This window comes from Galeopterus variegatus, unplaced genomic scaffold (assembly GCF_000696425.1).
Source record: "Galeopterus variegatus unplaced genomic scaffold, G_variegatus-3.0.2 Scaffold3770, whole genome shotgun sequence".
NCBI lineage: Eukaryota > Metazoa > Chordata > Mammalia > Dermoptera > Cynocephalidae > Galeopterus > Galeopterus variegatus.
The window spans coordinates 284,689-306,469 of record NW_007729881.1 but is presented as its reverse complement, the minus strand read 5'-3'; the positions used below and the strand labels follow the sequence as shown (position 1 = coordinate 306,469).

The following is a 21,781-nucleotide window of genomic DNA, read 5'->3' as shown; positions in this document are numbered from 1 at the left end:
ATTTGAAGAGCTTTTTGTGACTTAGTGTAATCTGAAAAACATTCTATTCTATTATTTGTCATTGAGGAAAGAATCTCAATTTATGTCAATCCCAGAAGGGCCTGTATATCACTCATTTCTCCCAATACCCACAAGCATAGTTTGAGCATGAAAAACAATGCAGACCACCCCTCTCCATTCATTTATTCAGCACCTTTTGAGCCCACTGGAGAGGCACTGAGGATACAGCGATGAGCACACCAGTTTCTCTATCTAGTCACGACCATGTCCATACAATTACACAAAATGTATTTTTAAGCACTTACTCTTTTCAGAGCTATTGTGGGCATTGTGATCACAGCAGTGACAGGGAATAAAAGGCTCTTGACTTCCTAGATCTCACATTCCAATGGGTGTGGTGGAGGAAGGAGACAAAGTACAGGTAAACCAATAAATACATAGGACCATGTCAAATCTTGATCAATGTTTTGAAAGAAAACAATGGAAAGATGGACATGCTGGTGGTGGCTATTGTAGATGGTATGAGCAGGGGAAGCCTTTCTGATGAGGAGACCCTGAAGACTTTCCAGCTTAGCAGAGTTCTGTTCCTCTGAACCAGTCCTCTATAGCAAACCAACCTGTCCCATGGTATCTTCTCCAAGACCCAGAGCTAACTTTTGCTGGGATGTCATGGTTCATAATGCACTGTTCCTCAGTGCTAAAGCTCCAATAAGTTTCTGCTCTCAGATCACACTGACCTCTTGGTCCATGTTTTTGATTAGCCTGTGGGCTACTTGTGACCAGACCAAGTGTTTTACCAACCTCTCAAGTTTTCTTCAGTCTTGGTGGGGTGCTCAGAACACAAGGCCTGTTAATATGCATATCTGTGCCTATGGCAGGCTCCTCTCCAAGGAGTCCTATGGTGGCTGTCATGTGAGAAACACCTAGGGAGGGCAGGGAGTCCCTTTAATACAGAGGTACCAGCCAACACTGGGGATACCCAGTTGACTTCTCAATGAGTGAATGAGGCCATTTTCCCTCTGATCTTTTCCAGAAATAGATCTGTGAAGAAGGCATATGCTAAAATGACCTAATGAGACAATGGGAAGGAAGTGACTAGAAAGAAAATCATTAAAAACTCATCTTTTTCCTAAAAGGGAAATGGAAACAGGGACCTGGAGGAAGGCTGGAACTGCTGAGCCAGCAGCAGCCGGCCTTCCCTCCTGCCTTCATGGAGCACCCAATATGGATTTCCTGCCTGCAGGACACTCTTTGATTTAAAGCTGTGAGAGCCTCACACAATCTCATGAGAAAGGCCCGGAAAAGAAACAGAGCATCATTTGCCCTTTTCCTGCCACTTCTGAATGGAAGCAGTTGGATTAATTAACCCTGTTTCCTCAGCAAGATTGATTCTAACGCTTGCTTGTGAAATTTTGATGATTCAATGTAGCCTGACTGACAAATAACAAACTATGATTTTTCTTTTGCAAAACTGAATGTCCCTGGGTTTGTATAACCACCTTGGTTCTGTAGGCAGTCGTCAATGCTGTACTTCCCTTTCAGCCTCCTTTGTCATTAATTGTGAATGATTCAAAAAAGGACATTTTGACGATGTGGTCTGAAGGTGTGCTCCAAACTCACCCCACCTTTTGAGCTTCTCTGCATTACCCTAAGAGGTTATAAAGGGTGGGGGCATAGAAAAGGCAGATTTAGGTTCTTGAGATATCTGTCTTGTGAGGTAAGTTTTAAAATTGAGCAGATTGGCTTGAATACCCACCTGGCAGTTTTGAAAGCTTAAAAATAAACTGTACTGGGTACTTAGAAAAAGCAGCTTTCAGTATCAGAGGACGTCCCTTGGTTGCTAGCTTTCCATTTGGCTGGGGAATTTGTCAAGGCTCTGATTTCCTTCCCTGAGACCTGGCTCGTTGTCTTCAGGTGCTAGCTGGAATTCAGAATGACATAGACTGTTCAAATAAAAAATACAGGGAAGGGAAAAAGGTCAACATGTGTTTTTCGTTTCAGTTCAGTTTCTTTCTTTGGAGAGTTATGATTTTTTTTTTCTTTCTGTTTTGCAATAAAACTGGTTCTGCTACCAGACTAACATATGGTTACCTTTATTAGGCAATTATCAAAAGAGATCTGAAGACCTTCTGGAGTTTTTTTAAGTATAAGAGGTCTTTCCCAGGGCTGCAGTCCTCATTGCCTCTTCTCTTCTCTCCAGAAGAAAAATTTCCTCACACTCCTTCTCTCTGCATACTGTTCTGTTTGTGCACCTGACTTGTCAATCCACTAATCAATGAGCACTTACAAAGTGCCTAAGTACCCAGTCTGCACTTCTAGACACAGAAGCATGAAACTGCAGTTTCTGCCCTCAAGATGCCTACAATCAAGTTGGGGAAATGAGCTAGTCTTAATAAAACAGAAAATAAAAGCAAATATATAGTTAAGTGCTAGTTTATGATGCACAAAGTAATCATTTTACGTATTTAGAGAGGTTAATAGGAATGAAGTACTCAGACAAGAATTCTCACGGGGGCCTGAAGCAACATCCTCTCTCACTAGACTCAGATTTCAACAATTGCTCTGAGCAATTGTCATTGAACTGTTGAATTCAGCATCCCTGCCCTATGGTTTTCTTTAAGGTTGTCACAGTAATCAGGGTTACAAGGTGATGATGACTTGTTATCCCATTTGTGTCTGTTTTGTTGGCTTCTTATCCTGAGTACTAAGAACAGTGTCTATAATATAGTAGGTGATCAATAAACATTTGAGATTGAATGATTACAAGCAGGAAAATAATGTGGTGAAAGGAGGGCAGATGTGGTTGGTCAAATTTGGGGTTGGACGGGAAGACAGGTTGTCAGGGATATTATGACCCAAAAGAAGATTGAGAGATACCAGATTGTTCAGGAGCCAGGTTCTCCAGAGAGGACTTGGGTTCAGAAGAAGCATGGGAACAGAGCCTTCGTTATTTAGATGCAAACTCCCCCACTCCATATACTGGGGTGTGGTACTGTCTTTGTGGTTGTTTCCCTTGAATCCTCCCCTCCCCACCTTAGAACAGAAAACTCACAGGTACTTGGTGATTTTGAACATTGAAAACCAGGATCTCTTGTTATCAATTTCATTTTCCTTGGGTTTTCTTCTACTTAGCAAACCTTTGAATTCCAAGCCCAAGTTTTGGTTACACCCCATGTTTCCTTTAGAGGAAACTACACTAATAATTGAAAACAAAAATTGGTTCATTATTCTAATTCATAGGATGCAGGTGAGATTACTGTTTGTGCTGCACCTTGGCTGTCTCTTATCCTCGGAGAAAAACTGAATATAATTATTTACTTTGTTGATTAAATTCCTTCTGGTCCTTATGCAAAATTGTGGGCTTTCATCAAAATAGGATTGCCTGATAATACCCTTTGACTCTGTAATTCCATTCCTGGCAATTTATTCTTGTAAATGGTCTATGAGTACAATGTTATATGTACAAAACCACTTATTACTACATTAGTTAAAATAATAATAAAACTGGTAAAAGCCCAAATGTCTATAATAGGAGAATGGTTAAAGAAACAAATAATGGCAAGTCTACTCAATAAAACATTATGCAGTTTTAAAATTATAATTATGAAGACTATGTAGTAATATGGAAATGGTTGCACTGTAATATTAAGTAGGAAAAAATATAATACTACATTAAATTTAGGCTGTGACTATAGCTATGTCAAAATAATGTGTATGTCTGGATGAGAACTAGAAAAGAAAAGAAAAATGAAGATAATGTAATTTGTTGGGATATCAAGATTATGGGCAAAATATCTCTATTTCTTTGTCTGCTAAAGTTGTTGTAACTGTGTGCAATTCAAGGGGTTTGGAAACAGTATGGTCTGGTCATATGACTGAGCTGACTGCCCTATCTAAAACTGAAAGAGTAACAGTGAACTGGGTGAGATGTGAACATCCAATATCCAGCCATGCCCTAAACTGCAGAAGTGCATGGACTTCTCTCTCAAGGGCAAAAGCCATGCATAGCATTCCTCTGGCATTCTCCAGAATACCTAGGATAAAACTTTGTCTACTGCATGTGCTCAAACACTGCAGTTGGTGAGCTGACTTAGATGACCCCATTCATATCCCCCATGGATATTAGCATCATGTGCCCTTGAGAATCCCAGTAATGGTATCAACTTTAGAGTTTTTCATCACCAGGAATTCTTCCACATTCAAGGTGTTCCCAGTTAAGATGACCTAGCTCTACTCAAATGTATAATTTGAATCAAGTAACTTAACCTTGCTAAGCCTCAATTTCCTAGTATTGCAAAATGGATATAGTAATAATGCCTACTTCATGTAGACACTATAAGGATGTAATTAACATAAGACATAATGTTTACTATTTAGTAATTTAACCATTAGCAATCAATAAAAAGAAGCTATTGGCAGTGTGTGTTATTGCAAAGTCCCTGATTTTTCTAAATGTCAAAGAGAACCTTATGTTTAGGAGAAGCTTCTGACTTCATTTGGTTATATTTTGGGGTATTATTAGAGCACCTTCTCTCTCACTAGCTAATCAGTAACCTCTAGTTTGAGTCTTCTCAAGTGTTCTTGCTTTCATGGAGGTATTGTCTGCACTACTGTGTTGAAGGGAGCTTAGCTAACCTTTAAATTGGGTAGCATGGTCTGCTAGTAATTCTGACATTTGGAGAAATGTAAAATTTCAGGCCAGATAAAAGCTAGGAGAAGGAGACACTGTTAGTGATGCTGCAGATGAGTAACCCAGATGGAGGAGATGACAAGGCTTGGAGGCCAAGAGCCACAGCCAAGGATTTGGGAGGAATTTGGTTTGAAAGGATAGTAATAAGACATCAACAGCCTGGAAAGAGAAGTATAGGGTGATTTGTGGCCTGTTGCGTACCAGGAAAAAAGATGTGGCAAAAGAAGGCACAGATGTTTTGAAGAATGCAAGGAATTTATAGCAGTTCATAGTACAGCTGAAGAAAGAGCCTGCCACAGGCAGATCTCAATGGACTGTGGGAGTGCTGGTTCAATGAGAACATAGGGGAAGAGGAGGACTTCATAGGTAACCTTTACTAGGGTATCTTCTTGGACCAGAAGTGAAGAAGAAAGATGAGCAGGCAAAAGAAAAGACATTGCTTAAGAAGAAAAATAAATTAGCAAGCCTTTAGAAGTGGATTAAAATGTTCCTGAACCAACACCCTCATTTTCCTTAAAAGTCATCTTCAAAGACTTGAACTAACAGTTGAGGAATGAGAATGTGTGTGGCTCTCTCCACATTCTCTTATCTGAACTCCTACTACTCAGAGGCAAAACCTTCACTCCCTTCTTCCCATCTCTATTATATGGAAGCTGCTACAAAACCTTGAGGGTCATTTCTTCTCATCAGTCTAAAGGTTTATATATGTAGTTTGCACATAGATATGCATCTAGTTGGCATAGTGGAGATTATGGAGACCGTACCCATCAAGAAGTCAATGGATGTGATATTCTCCTTTCTCCCAAAGGTGAGTAGCTTTGAGTGAGGTTACAAGGAAACAAATACTGGCTGGAAGGCTGAGAAAACAGAATGGAGGCTGCACTGCTGAAAACCTGTGTATCAGAAGAGAGCATTTAGCCTCTGAACTTAGGCCCTCACTTCCTGCTAGAGTTAGTACAGAGCTCATTTAGACTATGTACTAACACAGGCAATGCCTCCACGCAGTTTTCCCAAATTCAGATCTGAGCCAGAGAGAGCAGACAGAAGGCAAGCATCAGGGGAAATAAAAGAGCTCACAAGCAGTTGTCCTGGCCCAACCTCCCTACACCAAAGGAGCCTCCCCAGCTGTGTGTCGCATTAGGCCTCACGTTGCTTATTTTCAATGACATCAACTAATTCTGCAACAGTGAATAGGTTTGGTGATGAATTGGAAATTGACTACTGGAGCAACAGTCTCTAGTTCTCAGAAAGGAAATTCACAGAAGTGAGGGATTGGCTGGGCCAAGAGGCCATTGCCTCAGAGTGGGCCCCTGAGCAGGGTGAAGTGGCCATCCAAAGCATTTTTCAGTGAGTAAGAAAAAATAAAAATAAAAAGATGGCAATTTCTCCAGCCAATATCACAAGCTGAAAAATATTTTTTCTTTGCTGAATTTAGTAAAATAAATAATAGAATCAGAGATTTTTCTTGATGGATTATTATATTTGCTAAAAAGCATTTAATGAGGTTTGGAGATGTAGACATGATGTTGGTCCCAGATGAAATAAAGATGAGAACATGATTTAGCTTGGAGACAAGCTATAACTTGACCATGATTCTCTCTCTTTCTCCTTATTCATAGTTCACTTCTTCAATTCAGAAAAATAATATTCAGGGAAGGAGGGGTGAGTTGGGAGGAGAGAGGTGGCTAAAAGCTAATAGGCTCGATGATTTACAGAAGATTACTAAGAGGCCTCTTCAGTTGACCTTGAGTTTGCTATAGTGCCTAAAGATATATGAAATTCTAAAACACTATAATTTGAGGAAAGCACTTAAAGTCTCTTCATCATGTTTAAGCAACCAAATATTAAGGGAAAAGGGGAGAAAAATTATAGCTCAAAATGCCACAGAAAGAAAAGAAATAATGCTCTGATGAATCCAGATTTTATCTGAAATTTCCTGAAATGATGTAATCACACTCTTAATGAACCATTCAACCTCACTGTGCATACTTGCTTGCTATTTTGATGAATAATACTACGACTTGCTTGAGAACTCCTTGTACAGATTTTAAAATTTTAGTAAACTTATCATGAGTTTATTTTATCAAAAAGGGGTAGCATTTGAAAAACCATGTTCATAATCTTTATCTCTAATTTTGTCCTCTGGACAAATGTTGAGTACTAATGGCACAGATGATGGCTTGTCTAGGAGCCCATTCACATTATCAGAGATGAGACAACATGAAGTTGTAGCTGGACATTTTCAGGGAAACTGCATCTGTCCACCTGAAAGAAAATGAATATCACACAAAGGATTCATATACCACTGACAGATACCAAAGAAATTAGTGAAATAAAATATTAGCCTATGCTCAGTGCTAGGAAGTTAAGCATTCTGTTATTACCAACAATATTACCAACCCTTCTAGGGCAGAGACAGTAATCCCTTACTCATCTTCTGAAGATGCAGCTTCATGAAGAGTAATAGGAAAAGGCCAAGCCCAGGGATTTCTAGAAAGACTTTTCTCACACTAATTCTCATTTCCAAGTGCCCACAGAAGTGAGGGTTATCTCTCTTCCTTTAGAACCCTGATTTTCAAAATGTGGTTTGATTCTGTCTACCACTTCAACAGCTCCAGCAAATGATTCTCTTAAGGGCTATTTCTACTCCTCCTCCCAACTCACATGTGTATCCCATCTTGAGCTGGCTTCTGCAATCCTCATAGAAGGTCTTGTCTCCTTCCCTTACTGAAGCCCATTGCCAGATTGGACATTTTCCCAATTTTCCTCCATCAAACTCAACACTGATTCCTGGTTTCCTTAAATTCAGCCTATAAATCTTGTTTATATCTAAAATTAAACCTGACAAAGAAGAAACTCTTGGTTCGCTCATCAAACTTCTCACTACTATATTTCCCTATTATTTGGGAGAGATATATGTACACATTATTAATTAATATAATATACATTATTAATTAAAAAGTGGGTAGCATAACTATCCAGATAATATTTAGTCATATTTTTAGAAGGAGTGATTGATATTATCTCCTACTTTGGTTGTCTACATGAGAAAAAACTAAATCTCAGAGAGTTTGGGGGACTTGTGAGTCCACACAAAGGATCCAAGGCTGGAATCCAGTGTTGTTTTCAATATAGCATATTGCCTTCTTTTTATTCCCTCTCTGCATATGGCACTGTGCTAGGTGCTATAGAAACGCTCCCCAGTGTTTCTATCCAAGAACAACACTGTCGATACCACAGCATGAAAGGGACATTACACACAACCCAACTGGCACTCAAGTGTACCCCATGCAGTTATTTAGATCATGTAACACCCTAACCATCTACTCCTGCCCTCCCTCCCTCCCTCCTTCCCTCTCTCCCTGTGTTCAATCTGTCACTGACTCTGGCTGCTTCTTTCTCTGCAGTAGTGCCAAGAGTTGTTTCTGCTGCTGTGGAGGCTGTCTTCCAACAGTTTACTCCCTGATGCAGGCCCAAATGCCTCTCTTTACAGGGCCTCCACCTCCCAACACTTTGCCTTCAGACATGCCAGACTTCCCTGGCAGCCACTATCCCTTCACCTGCCATCCTGACCCTGTCACACTCACCCACCCTGGGACAATGTCCAGATGTGCCCTGAGCATAAAACAGAGGCCCAAATGAGAAGACTGACAGGGAGAAGGGCCCCTGAGAATGCAGGGCAGGTGCCAAGTTGCAAAGAAAAGAGAAAAGATAAAATTTAGAGTGAAACTAAAATTATAAAGAGAATGTGGTTTAATACCCCTTCAGCTGATTCATCCTTCTGTGGCAACAGAAAGAGGGGCGATACCCTCTATTCACAAATGCTTTGCCTACAAGGCCTCTCTTCTCGCATCTGAAAGAGTAAATTAACAATAACAGTGTAAGTATAGGAGATAACGGTGGTGACATGGCTGCAATCTCCAGATTGGAGCCAGACTCAGCTTACAATTTCATCACAGCTTTTCTCAAAAACTGAGATAACTAAGATCCACACATGTGATTCCTCAGCATCCCTTCTTATTCTTTCTCTTGTCTGTTTTCATTTCTTTCAGGCATGTGTCCAAGATGGAGTAGTGATTAAGTGGGCCGGTGACATTGTATACTTGGTTATTGCTTATTCCCAAAGCATGGGTGGAAGGAGAGCAAGCCCCAGTTTTGAGTCAACCCAGGGAGGGAACTAAACTCTAATTCTTAGCCTACTGTGAACTCCAACTCCACATAGCATGAGCTTTTGCTCTCTAAGCTCATCATGAGTAAAAGGAATACTAATAGCTATCAACAGCAGGAGAGGAGAGGAAAGAGAAAAAGAAAAGAAAGAGATGAGAAATGAAGTGGAGAGAGAGGAGAGAAATACATACGCTGGTTGAAAGTGATGGGGAAACCACCCATCCCATGCCTTGCAGCATGGTTTTGAAATAAGATGTATGGATACTAACACTGAAAAACCAACTATTTTAACCAGTGGACTATTTGGAAGAAATCAGAGGTAACGAGGGGTCAAGATAATCCCATGTGACTTCCTCTTATTTGACTCGATTGGAGGATCCATTTTGATAGAGTATTTATTCTAGATTAAAACTATTCAGGACAGTCTACACAACTGGATATTAGGATATTCTTTCAAGGGAACAGTTATTCATTTATTCTAATGGAAAACAGTCCTCTTTTATCTAGAAAGGCCATCTGTTTCAACCAAATTTTGGAAAGGATGTATTTTTAAGAGTAAGGGAGGAAAAGGATACCTGCCCAACTAGCTATGTTAACTAACTCAACTCCATAATAATGATAATGATAATAGCCAACATTTATGTAGTTTACTGCATACCAGACATTGTGCAAAACACTGTACATACATTATCACTTAATCTTCACAACAGTCCTGGGAGGTACTCTCATTATGTCCATTTCACATATGAGGATCTGAGTCTTAGAAGATCTGGTGCCTTGCCAAATAAAGGTTAACAGTGAATAAGTGGCAGAATCCAGACCTGTCTGACTCCAAAACCTGTGCTTTTAACCACTGCACATATTGCCTTCACCATCAGTATGACAGATGTCACAGGCAGATCATACTCAAATCCTGTAATATGATCTAAATAATAAAAACTATAAAACTAGAATATGGTAGCTAACTTACATAGCAGACCCCACTGAAATAATTCAAACATAAAAATGACTTCTTGGCATTTGACTATCTTTCACCTTAGACGTTGATAAGCCAAACCATTCCCTTAGGACAACATTTATGTCTAGCAAAGCATTTCTTTTGCCAAAGTATAATTTTGTTGGCTACATCTATCTCCTCCAAGCCCTGGAATCAGACCTAAGCTAGTAAATTGTGCTGTCCTGGCAAGACGTTCATCCTCCAGGGTATTGTATCAGGCTAAAGTAATACATCACATTGCTTCCCACTCTGTCGGCCCATTTCTCCAAAGACTCCTAAAACTGTGATGTTTCTTCTTTGAATCTTTACTTATTATTGTCCCTAGGCCTTGCACTTTAGCTCCCTGGCCTTAGAAACCAAGGTGGGCTGAATGGCACCCTTTTCACAGCTGCCCTTCCAAAAGAAGGGAGCCACTCAAGAAAGGGGCAGCCCCGTAAAGCTCTGCTCATTTCTTTTAGACCCAGAGAGACATAAACATTGACTTGATTGGGTAATGGGAAGACTTTGGTCTTTTGGGTATGGAGATTTAGTGGCTGAGAAAGAGTTGCTGAGTAGTGAGGATGGTGACAGGTTATAAAGGGCCATGATTCCTGGAAAAGATGATCTCGTCCAATTGAAAGCTAGTGGGACCAGCAAACACTGGCAATTAAAAATTAACACAGGCCAAAAGTGAAATCGATGCCTAAATTTGATAGGTTTTCAAGAAAAGTTTATGACATGCAGTTCACAGAAAAGAGAACGTTTTCTCAGTGTTCACTTTTACAGATACCAAAGGTCAATCTTACTTGGAAAGATTCTTCCACAGAAAAGCAGCAATGTACAGGGTCCACTAGCAAAGTACAAAGCAGACAATATCTATATTTTAGAAAAGCTTCTCATAAATAATCCTAATTTCAAAATGTTTGACAGCAGCTCTGCTACTGACAATAATTCACTTAATTCCTCAATATGTGTTTGAGTATGTGGGTGTATGTATCCATGTTACTCTAAATGCATAATGATGTGGCCAGTAGACAGTAGTAAAAGCTTCTTTCCATATCTTTACTAAGCACATAACTATGTATACCTCAATAATTGCTTCAATTCAAGTGTGATTTCCATAGAAATTTTTTGAAAGGTAAAATATTTACTTTCAAAATGTTTTAAATTAAATGCAAATCCTTTGAATTCAGGAAATATTGACCATTTAATTTATTACATTTTGGATCTGGATAATAATCTTATCACAATTTTCCTTACATTAGGAATTCATGAAAGGAGTCCATTTTTCCATACAAAACCATCAAATGTATAGAAAAGATTGGGAAGTGATTCTCCTTTTTCCACAAATGAAAATAGCTATTAAAATGCTAAAATGAAAATAACTTTTTTTAAGATTACTCACATCTTACACAACTTTCCTACTAGTACACCACACAAAATTATGTCAACTAAATGAATTTTTATTAGGTAGGTAGCCCACAGAGCAATATTGCCCTAAGAATCTAACCAATCCTAGTCATTCTAGATTGTCAACGTGTCTGGAGTTCTGAAAGAAGTAATTGGTGTAAGAAACCTACATTTCTGGTTTCTACAGATGTTAACTGTGATATTTAGTTGTGTAATCAATCCTTAGTTAATCAAAGTTAGGTGCAGATTAGTTTCTTCTTAGCTAATAATCCCATTTGTGTTTTTTATCAGACACATAATTGTGAATTTTCTAGAAATAGCCCTCAAAATCCAACTTGAATTTTCTTACCTCTTTTTTTTGCTTTCAAAAAATGATCCATTTTGGAACTTCCTCCTGTTCACAAATTTACAGAGAATAGTTTTATTCCTTAGAATCCAAACAGTAACAAGTGTATGTTTTTAGAATTAAAATTATATCCCTATTTAGAAAATGTTTGCATGTTTTATTATTTAAATTCTGATTCTTTGAATCAACATCTCCTCTTTCCAATGATAGGGTGAAAATAGTTAAAGTAAAGCTTTCTCAAAAAGCAAGAAGGGAAGTTTCAAAGGAAATTAAAATTAAATGCAGCATCCCAACTATTCCCAGAAACCTACAAGAAGCACAAACTTATACAGTACCATTTTCACCATTGACGAATTACCAGAGCTCTTTTCTCCAGAAGTGATGACCCCAGTAAATCTCAGCACCACACATTTCCCTTCAGAGATGGAGGGGAGCGAGTTGCTTGCATCCATGACAAAATGTGAGACTCAGCTAATTGGTGTGGTTTTGATGATGCCACAATTCTGCCCAAAACCCTTGTAACTAGCAAGTTTGCCCTAAAGATTATTGAATTACTCCACTGACCATGCATTATTTAAAGGGAAGTGCTGTTATTATAGAAGCCAGCTGTTTAACCATTGGAATTCTGTCTGTTGGCCAACTTTCAAGACACAGCAGTGCATTGTGACTAAACATTATGTCTACTCCTAGAGGAATCAAAGTCTAGGTTAGGTGATGGCCAACTTGTCTGGTAAGCAATCTTTGCTCTACGTGCTATGAAACCTCTGAAGCAAAACTATTGACAAAATAAATATAGAAATATATAAATTTTTAATGTCAAGACTTCATCAGCAAGAAAATTTCTGTGGAATGTTATACATGCTTATTCAATCTAATAGTTGAGTGAGTATATAAACAATTCATAATGCCAAAACAACAGAATTCTAGGACTGTACCTTGTTGTAGAAGGGACTATCCCAGTCACCTTTTTTGTAGCATCAAGTAAGGACAATGAAAAATGTTTTGATCTTCTTGGAGAACTCAAATGATAAACATAAAACAAATCTTCACTTTCTAAGTTAGAAAATATTTGAAACTGCTTCTTGAAGGCAGTGTAAGTGGCTTCTGACCATACTGAATATGTGGTCTATATGCATTTTCTCCTCCATCTCTTCACTTGTTATAAAATCTTTGGAATAGAAATGACCATAGCCGTCATCCACTGTGTTCAATACAGGAATATGCTTATAGGATCTCTGACAGGTATTCATACAGCCTTTACTTAACTGCTTCCAGCAATGGGGACTTCATTGCTTTTCAAGGAAGTCTGTCCCATTTTCAAATTGTTAGAAATGTTTTTCTTACATGAAGGCAATATTTTTGTTAATTCACCAACCAATTCTGATTCTGCCCACTGGAGCAGAATTATATCATGTCCAATAAGGAGTTTCGAAAGGCAAGCCTGGAACAATTAGTTCCATCTCATTTAAAAATGTCAAAATGACTATAGCTATAACTTAGAGATAATTAAAATACCTATTTTTCTCAAAATTGATACCGAAACAAATTGTTTTATTGCCTTTCTAATAAATCACATTGTATTGGGCTTCTAGTTTTAGCCCATAACAGCAAATATCTTTACTGTGGTACTGGAAAAAGAAGCAATATGAAGCACTTGAAGATAAAGGACAAAACTTTGACCCTCAACTGTGGTCTCTCAATTGGTGAGAAATGATGATTGTTTGTTAAATATCTTGATGTGAAACCAAAAATCAAGCCTATAGGACACTTCAAAGGATGATTAAACTTTAAAAGGCAATAAGTAAACACTTGCTACATTTATTTATTCCCAATAAAGAACAATGAGTCCATTATAGACATTAAGAATAGACAGAGAAACATCTCTCTAGGATTGTGGTAGCTAGAAGTAACTGATAGTTATATTTATGACGAAATCCAAGTCTGTATACCACTGTTTCAACAATATTTTTTTTAAAGATATAAACATTAGATAAACTTTCTTCAATGGAACATTAAGAAAAGTCCTAAAATTTTCTGTTCCTAAATTCATCAACGTGTGAACTAAGAATTACAGCTATTTTATAGACTGAGCCATGTGAAAATCTAAGCTCTTCTAAGAGAGACGACAAACCAGATGCCTGGTATATGCTGTTGTTTTTTGCTGTGATGGTTACTTTCTATGTCACAAGGAAATAAACCTGTGGTGAGTTTCATGGCTGTTGATAGTTAGCAAGAAGGGAATATGCAATACATAGAAATAGTCTCTGCCGTCCCATGACGAAAGTTGGTGTCTTCCTCCTGTAGCAGGAAAGGAGATCCAGCACCTATGAGATCTCAGTAGCAGGATTAAGTTAGAGGTGCTTGAAATGGACATGCTAAATAGGTCCTGGAGTCTCAAAGTCTACCCTTCTCCATCTTCAACTCACAAGCATAAATTTTGAAATCAATTATTTCTGTGTTAACCAAGTTTGCAAGTTTCTGGAATTACTCCTACCAACCCCCCACCCCCTGCCGCCAACATCAAATTACTTTCTCATAATCAACAAATAAATCCCAATTATGTCTCATTAAGAAATTTATGGTTTCAGCAAAGAGCAATCATTGCCTTTGATGGACTACAGGGACAGTTATCACAAAATCAGCCAAGTCACCTTCTCCTTCCTTCCCACCCCAAGAGAAAAACTAAAGTGTATCGGCTACTCTTAACTGACTAGCCACTTAGAAAAAAGTATGTAGAAGTCCTTTGCAGATTACAAAGAATCATGTAAGCCCTTTTGTGTCTTACTTAGAGTTCCAGGAAAAGATTATAAAAACAAAAAAACAAAAAACATTGTTTACATTGCTCAGGGGACCAGCTAAGTCTCAGCTTGCCAGGGCCCAGTCTGTCCAGACCCTCCCAAACCCCACAACCATGAGGAGCCACAGCATTTGCTCCAAGAGAGATCAGCAGACCCCGCCCAGAGAGACCACAAATGAACCCTCACTAAGTTACTACCTCCAGCTGCCTTAAGAATGACAATAAACCTGCCTTACGGGAGAAAGCAGCCACCAGGCTCCTGTGCCAAGCATCAGGAAAACATTTGGGTTCTTAGAGGATGCCATGAACGGTTGGCCCTTCAAGCAGCAACGCTGCCAGACTAGTTTGGTAGCAGGCCATTACCATGGGAGTTCAAAATATACATGAGGATTTTGACTTTCAAATCCCATTCTTAAATATGGTATTATTATTATTATTATGTGAATACAAGACTTTTTATTTAAAATATAATGCTTTCTTCTGTCAGGAGTTAACATTGACTATGTCAGATTGATTAAATGGATTTTTTCTGGATCAGTGGTTCATGAATTTTCTTGCATGAAGCCTGGATATCAGTGGAGAAGACCCAGGCCCCCTGCCTCCCAAGGGATATAAGGGAGAGAAGAGAAGGCCAAGATCCAGTCCCCCTCTGCCCTTCGCTGAGCCAAAGCAGCTTCACTCTTGTCTGTTTTATATATTGGTGTATATGCAAGATTTGGTTTAACAAAAAATTCACTATGACAAAAAGCTTACAAATAATTTAGATACCTTTTAAGTTTCATGTAAACTTGTTTTGCCATCTTTTTAAATTCTAAAGCCAGTAAAAGTGTGCCCAAACCAAAACCAACTTGCTAAGTAAAGAGGTCTAATTGATTTGCAAATATCAAAAGAAATTTGATTCATGGTGTTCCCTCTGAGCAATCAGAATCATATGAAAGATAGACATTTAGTTCATTCTGTTTCAGACTAGTAGTTACTCTATAAGAAAACAGAATTGGCTGTTCTTATCTCCTGGGGTGATGAGAGAGGGAGCCCTATCACTTGTTAGCAATTCCAAGTTCTAAGGCTTTTTCATGCAGTCAATAGTGACAATGCTTCTTCACAGACCGTATAAGACCCTGAAAAAGGTACTAGTGGAAAGAAACCAACATTTATTTAGACTTACTATGTGTTAGGTGCTATGCTAAGAGTTATTCATACATTGTCTCATTTAATCCCTAAACAATTCTTAGCAGGAAAATATTGTTAACTCCATTATACAAATGGGCAAACTAAGGCCCAGAGAGTTTCTGTGACTTGTCCAGAATCATACAACAGGTCTCCTGGGCTCCATAAGGCATTTGGGCCTTGCAGCAAGTTGATCTGAGTTTGAATCCTGACTCTAAAACTTACTGCATGAATGACTTTGAGCAAGTCATTCCCAACTTTGAGTCTCACTTTTCATGCCAGTAAAATGAGAAGCCTTTTCCAGAGTTAAAATCTCTTTGATGTTCAACCTGATTTTACAGTAGAAACAGTTAAGCAAAAAAAAGCAAACATTTGAGCTGTCTGGCATATGGTGCAGATTTGCTAAAAAGATTAAGGAAACTTATTACGTGATCTTCTTTTAATTAATGTTCATAGCATCCTCCTAAGTCAATAGGAAAGGTTAGGATTGGGCATAGATAAGATCTCTGTCTACATGTTGCTGAGAACTTGGGAAAATTAACACAAATTGTGTGCTGAATGAGTTAGTGCTGATGAGTGTGGTATAGACTCCAGGAGACATACAGGAATCCAGAAGGATCCATAGGATCAGGAATTCTTGAGGAAGCTTCAAGAAGAAGTTGAGATGTGGGAGAATGTGTGGGTTGACTAGATGTGTGGAGGGGGTGGACTGGGAAGATAGCAGATTCCACCCTAATGCTAGGCCACTCTGCATTTGATTTGTACAGACAAGCCCACAGGGTACGGCTCCAGCAGTCGGCGGGTGCCTCAGACAGGCATCGTGGATGAGTGCTGCTTCCGGAGCTGTGATCTGAGGAGGCTGGAGATGTACTGCGCGCCCCTCAAGCCCACCAAGTCGGCCCGCTCTGTCCGTGCCCAGCGCCACACTGACATGCCCAAGACTCAGAAGGTAAGCCCACATGGGTGGGATCAGCCATCCGCAAGCGGTTCTGCCTTATTCATGTGAGTGGGCCAAGCAGAAATTCTGTCTCATAGTTTCCTGGCTTAGGGCTCACAAAAAAAATCTCCATTTCCACCAAAGGGATGGATTACATGTCCGCATTGCTAATACTCCCTCCACTGCTCTGGACAGTCTGATAATGGGAAGATGGTGGAAAACAGTAACTAAACAGGGGCTTTGGTATCAGACAAAACTAAAGTCCTAGCTGAGAGCCCTTGGCCAAATAACGTACCTATCCAACCCTGTTTCATCAGTAAAATTGGGATAATACTATCCACCACATCAGTTTTTGTTGTCAAAATTAAGTAAGTTAGTGCATACACTTTAAGATGCTTTTCACATGCCTGCACAAAGCAACTGTTGGACCAGTGTTAATGTCTGTCATAACTGTAATTAATAACAAAGCACGTAGTCTTTATGTAATCTTTCAAGTTGTGGGATTCTGCAATTGTGCAAAGAAAAAAAAAGACGAATGGGAACTATTTTAAAGTTCACATTCAGTGGCAAAGATAATTAAAGAAAAACATTCAGAATAGAAATTTCTGTTTGGCCATGAGAATGCCTAGAAAATTTTAATGATCAAAATTTGCAGGTGTCTTTTCCTAAAAGCTAGACTGTAAACAAACCTTAGAGGTACCATCTATGCTATTAGAAGTACATAAAACATCTGATGCGCGTTAGTCACTTGATAATTTTTTGTTAAATGAGTGAATGAATGAATGAATGTATAGGTGGATATAAAGGATTAGCTAAAATTTTAGTCATTAAGTAGAAAGAGTGAGAACTAAAGAGAAGGTGAAGGACAAAAAAGAGAAAGCAAGGAAGGTAAGTACAGAAAGAAAAAGCTCTCATTTAGGTCTCCTTGGGGACTCCGTTAGGAAAAAAAAAATGCCAACATGTGGTTTTAATCTTTGTAGTCAAAACTAACATTGTGCAGAAGGCACAAGATGAGAGACCAAGAAGTTCACAATGACACCTTTGCTGCTTCCTGGTCCTAAACCACAGCTGAGTCTGGAAGAGGAACACAGTGGCTCAGCAAAGATGTGACCCAAGGGAGCCACCTGAGTGATGGAGGGGACTGGGAAGGACCTGGAACACACAGAACACAGTAGCCAGTGGTCAGTCAGAGAGCAAGGACCACAGAATAAACTTTTAGGTGAAAATGGCAAGAAAGTGTGCTTGAGAGGGCGAAGGCAGATTTATTCTTTCTCTTCCAAGGTGACCCAGTGCCTCTCAGATTCTAGTGGGGAGGGGGTGGATGTCAGAGGTGAGTCACAAAATTCTGGAATGTTGGGTCTTGTGACAGGTATAGACCACTCTCCTGAGCCAGTGCCATCTCCTACATCATATGGAACCTGAGAATTCTAGCCTGACTCAAAGGCTCTGTTTCTGGGGACACTGTGGGAACCACCTGTTCTCAATACAATTATTTTTATGACGTTTACAGTATCTGCCCCCATCTACCAACAAGAAAACGAAGTCTCAGAGGAGAAGGAAAGGTGGGCCAAAGAAACACCCCTGAGGGGAAAAGAAGGAGGGGACGGAAGCCACTCGGCAGATCAGAGGAAAGAAGGAAGAACAGGAGGGAGACTGAAGCTAGACACTCTGAACACTGAGGCAAAAAGAGGAAAATGAAGGAGAGAAGGACTAAGCAGACAGGGGCAAGGATGATGAGAGAGGAGCAGAGAGCAGTAAAGAAAAGCAGGAAATGCTGTAGAGGAAATGAAGAAAAAAAAGTAGGCCCGATGGCACTAGATGGTGAATGTGACAGAAGTGGAAGTAACCTGGTTGCAGTGTGACCAATAAACATGGAGAAATGAAAAAGAAACACATAATGCCCAACAAAGTCCCAAGAAAGACCGTGGCAAGAATGAAAAAAAGAATAAAAATTATAAAAGAGGCAAACCATTCTCCTCCCCCCCCCCAAAAAAAAAATTAGAGTAAAAGATTTCAGAAAAAATCAAGGCTTTTATACATTTTAAAAATTGGTATGAATCTGCTATAAGAGAATTGCCCATGTCAATATATTTTCAGAGTTAAATATTAGCCCAAAATTCTCAGCAAGACTGAATTGTGTCACAGAAGTTCCCAGATTTTCTTTCCAGCAATGTCATTGGAGGCTGCATTTCTTAGTCAAGTCCAGGGTTCAGGCCAAAGAGCGTCCAGTATTTGCCTATGGGCCTGTGAGGCCTGTGAGGTAACCTTTAGAGGTGATCACTGAACTTTTTTTCTTTTTTTTGCACTTTGGAATCAGATGTAAAATATGTTTTTATGTAAAAATATGTTTTTACATTTTTACATATTTATGTTTTACATTTTTACATATTTTTACATAAAAATATGTTTTTATGTAAAAAATATGTTTGCTAGGGCTGCCATAACAAAGTACCACAGACTGTGTGTTTTAAACAGAAATTTATTTTCTCACAGGTCTGGAGGCTGGAAATCCAAAATCAAGGTATCGGCCCTTCCAAGGGCCATAGGGAAGGATCTGTCACAGGCCTCTCTCCTTAACTTGTAGATGGTCTTCTCCTTTCCCTATGCCTTTACACCATCTTCCCTCTACACATGTCTCTCGTCCAAATACCCCCTTAGTATAAGGACATCATTCATATTGGATAAGGGATCATCCTAATGAACTTATTTTAACTTAATTACCTCTGAAAAGACTCTATCTTCAAACACAGTTATATTTTGAGGTGCTGGGGCTTAGGACTTCAACATACAAATTTGGGGGAAGGGAAACACAATTCAGTCCATAACAGAAGACTTCTGACATCTGACAGCCTTTTCATTACATCTCCTAGAATCAATCTCTCTCTCTCTCTCTCTTTCTCTCTCTCTCTGTCCCCCCACCCCTCCCTCTTCCTCTCCCCCTTCTCATCCCCGATCCCATCACACACACACAGATCTAGATTTTTAGATCTGAAATCCTATGAGTTTCTGCTCCATGAAAACACTAGGACTGCTTTACGTTAGGGCTGGAAGAGGACTCAAAAATCATTTGGTTCAATCCCTTTTTTTAAAAAGACAAGGATACTAAGATCTGGAAATGAGTAAAGATATGCTTGGGTTCTAAGCTGTTCTCCTTCTGATCAGCAGATAATAGCACACGATCAAAGTGAGTCGACTAAGAATGAATTCCAAAAGGAAAAGGATGGGCAGAAATGGTCACATGAAGTCTCCCACTAATTTGATGTTTCTCCACCAGAAGGAAGGCAGTGACTGAGAGCAAGAGTGCTGGATTTCTCTGAGGGTAAAGAAAAGCTTACTAGAATCACAGAATCTAGGTCTTTGAGACCGTCTCCTTCAGTTCCCTTGATTTACTCAGTAGGATTAGGATCTTCATAGTTAATAAAGCAAAAAGTCTCAAGATTATAAGAGCTGAGAGAGTGTGGAAGAAAGAAGTGTTCAGCCAAGCAAATAATGACACTTGGAGATAATAAGATGACCAAACAAAGAAATGAAGCATTTCACCCAAGTACCTACTTTGAATATGTCATTGTATAAAGGAATCTCCTTTTTGCCTTGTCCTTCATCCCCCTGGTATGCTTTCTAACTCCAGGATCATCCTTCCTCCATGGTTCACTTAAAACCCAGGATACTTTGAATATAATGGACATGCCCAAGGCTCAATCAAGGAGAAAAAAGTCCAATTACAAGTATGTCGAAGCCCTACATGGGAGCCAAGCCATGCTGCTGTTGCAAAGTGGATCCTGGCTTACCAGAAAAGACAAAAGATAGGCTGACATGAGCCCATCTGGCCAGCCATTTTATTCAGGAGACACTGAGTTCTTCTGTTAAGACATCCATGCTTTGGGACGAGCCTTAGGCACAGGCCAATACCTACTTCAACCATCAACTGAGAGTAGCCTGTAAACACAGATGGCTCTTCAAGGGACCACAGATCAGCAGAAGAATTAGGAATCCATGTCCTATGGAAAGAGTTGGGTAAAGTATAATTATGCCCAATCATAAACTTCATTCAAGAAGAACTAAAGCAAAAAAGAAGGAAGGAAGGAAAGAAGGTACTATACCAAATCATAAACTTCATTCAACAAGAACTAAAGCAAAAAATAGAAAGAAAAAAAGAGGAAGGAAGGAAGGAAGGAAGAGAGTAATAGAACTCTTAGTTAAAGAATGTTTAACTTGGGCTGGTTGGATAGCTCACTTGGTTAGAGGGTGGTGTTGGTAACACCAAGGTCAAGGATTTGGGACCCATACTGGCCAGCCACAAAAAAAAGAACCAAAAAATAAAACCCAAAACAAAAAAACACCCATATTCAGAATGTTTAACTCCAAAACTATGCATTAAAACACACTTCTTTTTGGAATGGGTTTCATCAACTCTAAAGCAGTCATTTTCAATGCCCATATGTGATTCCAGAATAATATGAAATAAGAAAACAGAAAGAATCTATTATTGTCTTTCCATCGCCTCCTTTCTAGTATCAGTACCCAAACACCTAGTGATACATCTGGATGGGTGGATGGATGGATGGATGGATGGATGGATGGATGGATGGATGTACAAGTGAGTCATATAGGCAGATGAACAGTGGTAGACAAACCATAAAAATAAGTTGCACTGCTCAGATGCAATGATTCCTCTCATCCTATGTAGTATAGTGAGGCAAGTACAGAGTGCAAAGGAAAAGCAAAGGAGCTCTGCTTACACAAGTCTTACATGTTTGGAATTTCCTTCTCTAGCCTAAATTGAAATTGTTCAAGAACCTACTGCTACAGGTGTCAAATGGCTAAGTACTTTATAGTAATATATCTGTATACCTATTACTCCCCTTAATGTTTTCTTTAAGTAGGTAGGGTATTAATCATCATTTAAAATTCCAATGTTTCCACTTCAACTATTTCTCTTAGGGAAAATTGATGATTGTGTGTAAAACTAATTGGAATATGTATAGAATCATGATCCTGAAATAAAATTGTTGAAAAATATTTTTATAGAGCATCTACAATGTGCAAACCTCTATACAAGGCATGAAGGAGAGTTAGAAGCATTGGAGAGGCCACATTGTGGTCATTAAGAGTACATAATGTAGAGTCAAACTGTCTGGGGTTAAACCCTGGTTCTCTCACTTACTAGCTGTCTGACCTTGGCAAATCATGTAACATAACTGTGCCTCAGTTTTCTCATCTGTCAAAAAGGGTAAACCTGAATCTACCTCAAACGGTTGTTATAAGGATTTATATATATATATATATATATA

At 39.1% G+C, this 21,781-nt stretch overlaps 1 protein-coding gene across 4 annotated transcripts in view; it reads left to right on the top strand.

Moving 5' to 3' along the window:
- The window catches only part of IGF1 (insulin-like growth factor 1 (somatomedin C)), a 75,003-nt gene that overhangs the window by 35,065 nt on the left and 18,157 nt on the right, over positions 1–21,781 (top strand). For 2 of the 4 annotated variants that reach the window (XM_008585947.1, XM_008585949.1), the window contains exons 3-4: positions 16,321–16,502; positions 18,001–18,052. In XM_008585947.1, coding sequence (XP_008584169.1) covers positions 16,321–16,502; positions 18,001–18,052 — 234 coding nt within the window. The remainder of the gene's footprint in view (positions 1–16,320; positions 16,503–18,000; positions 18,053–21,781) is intronic. The other 2 variants (XM_008585948.1, XM_008585950.1) reach the window with 1 other exon arrangement.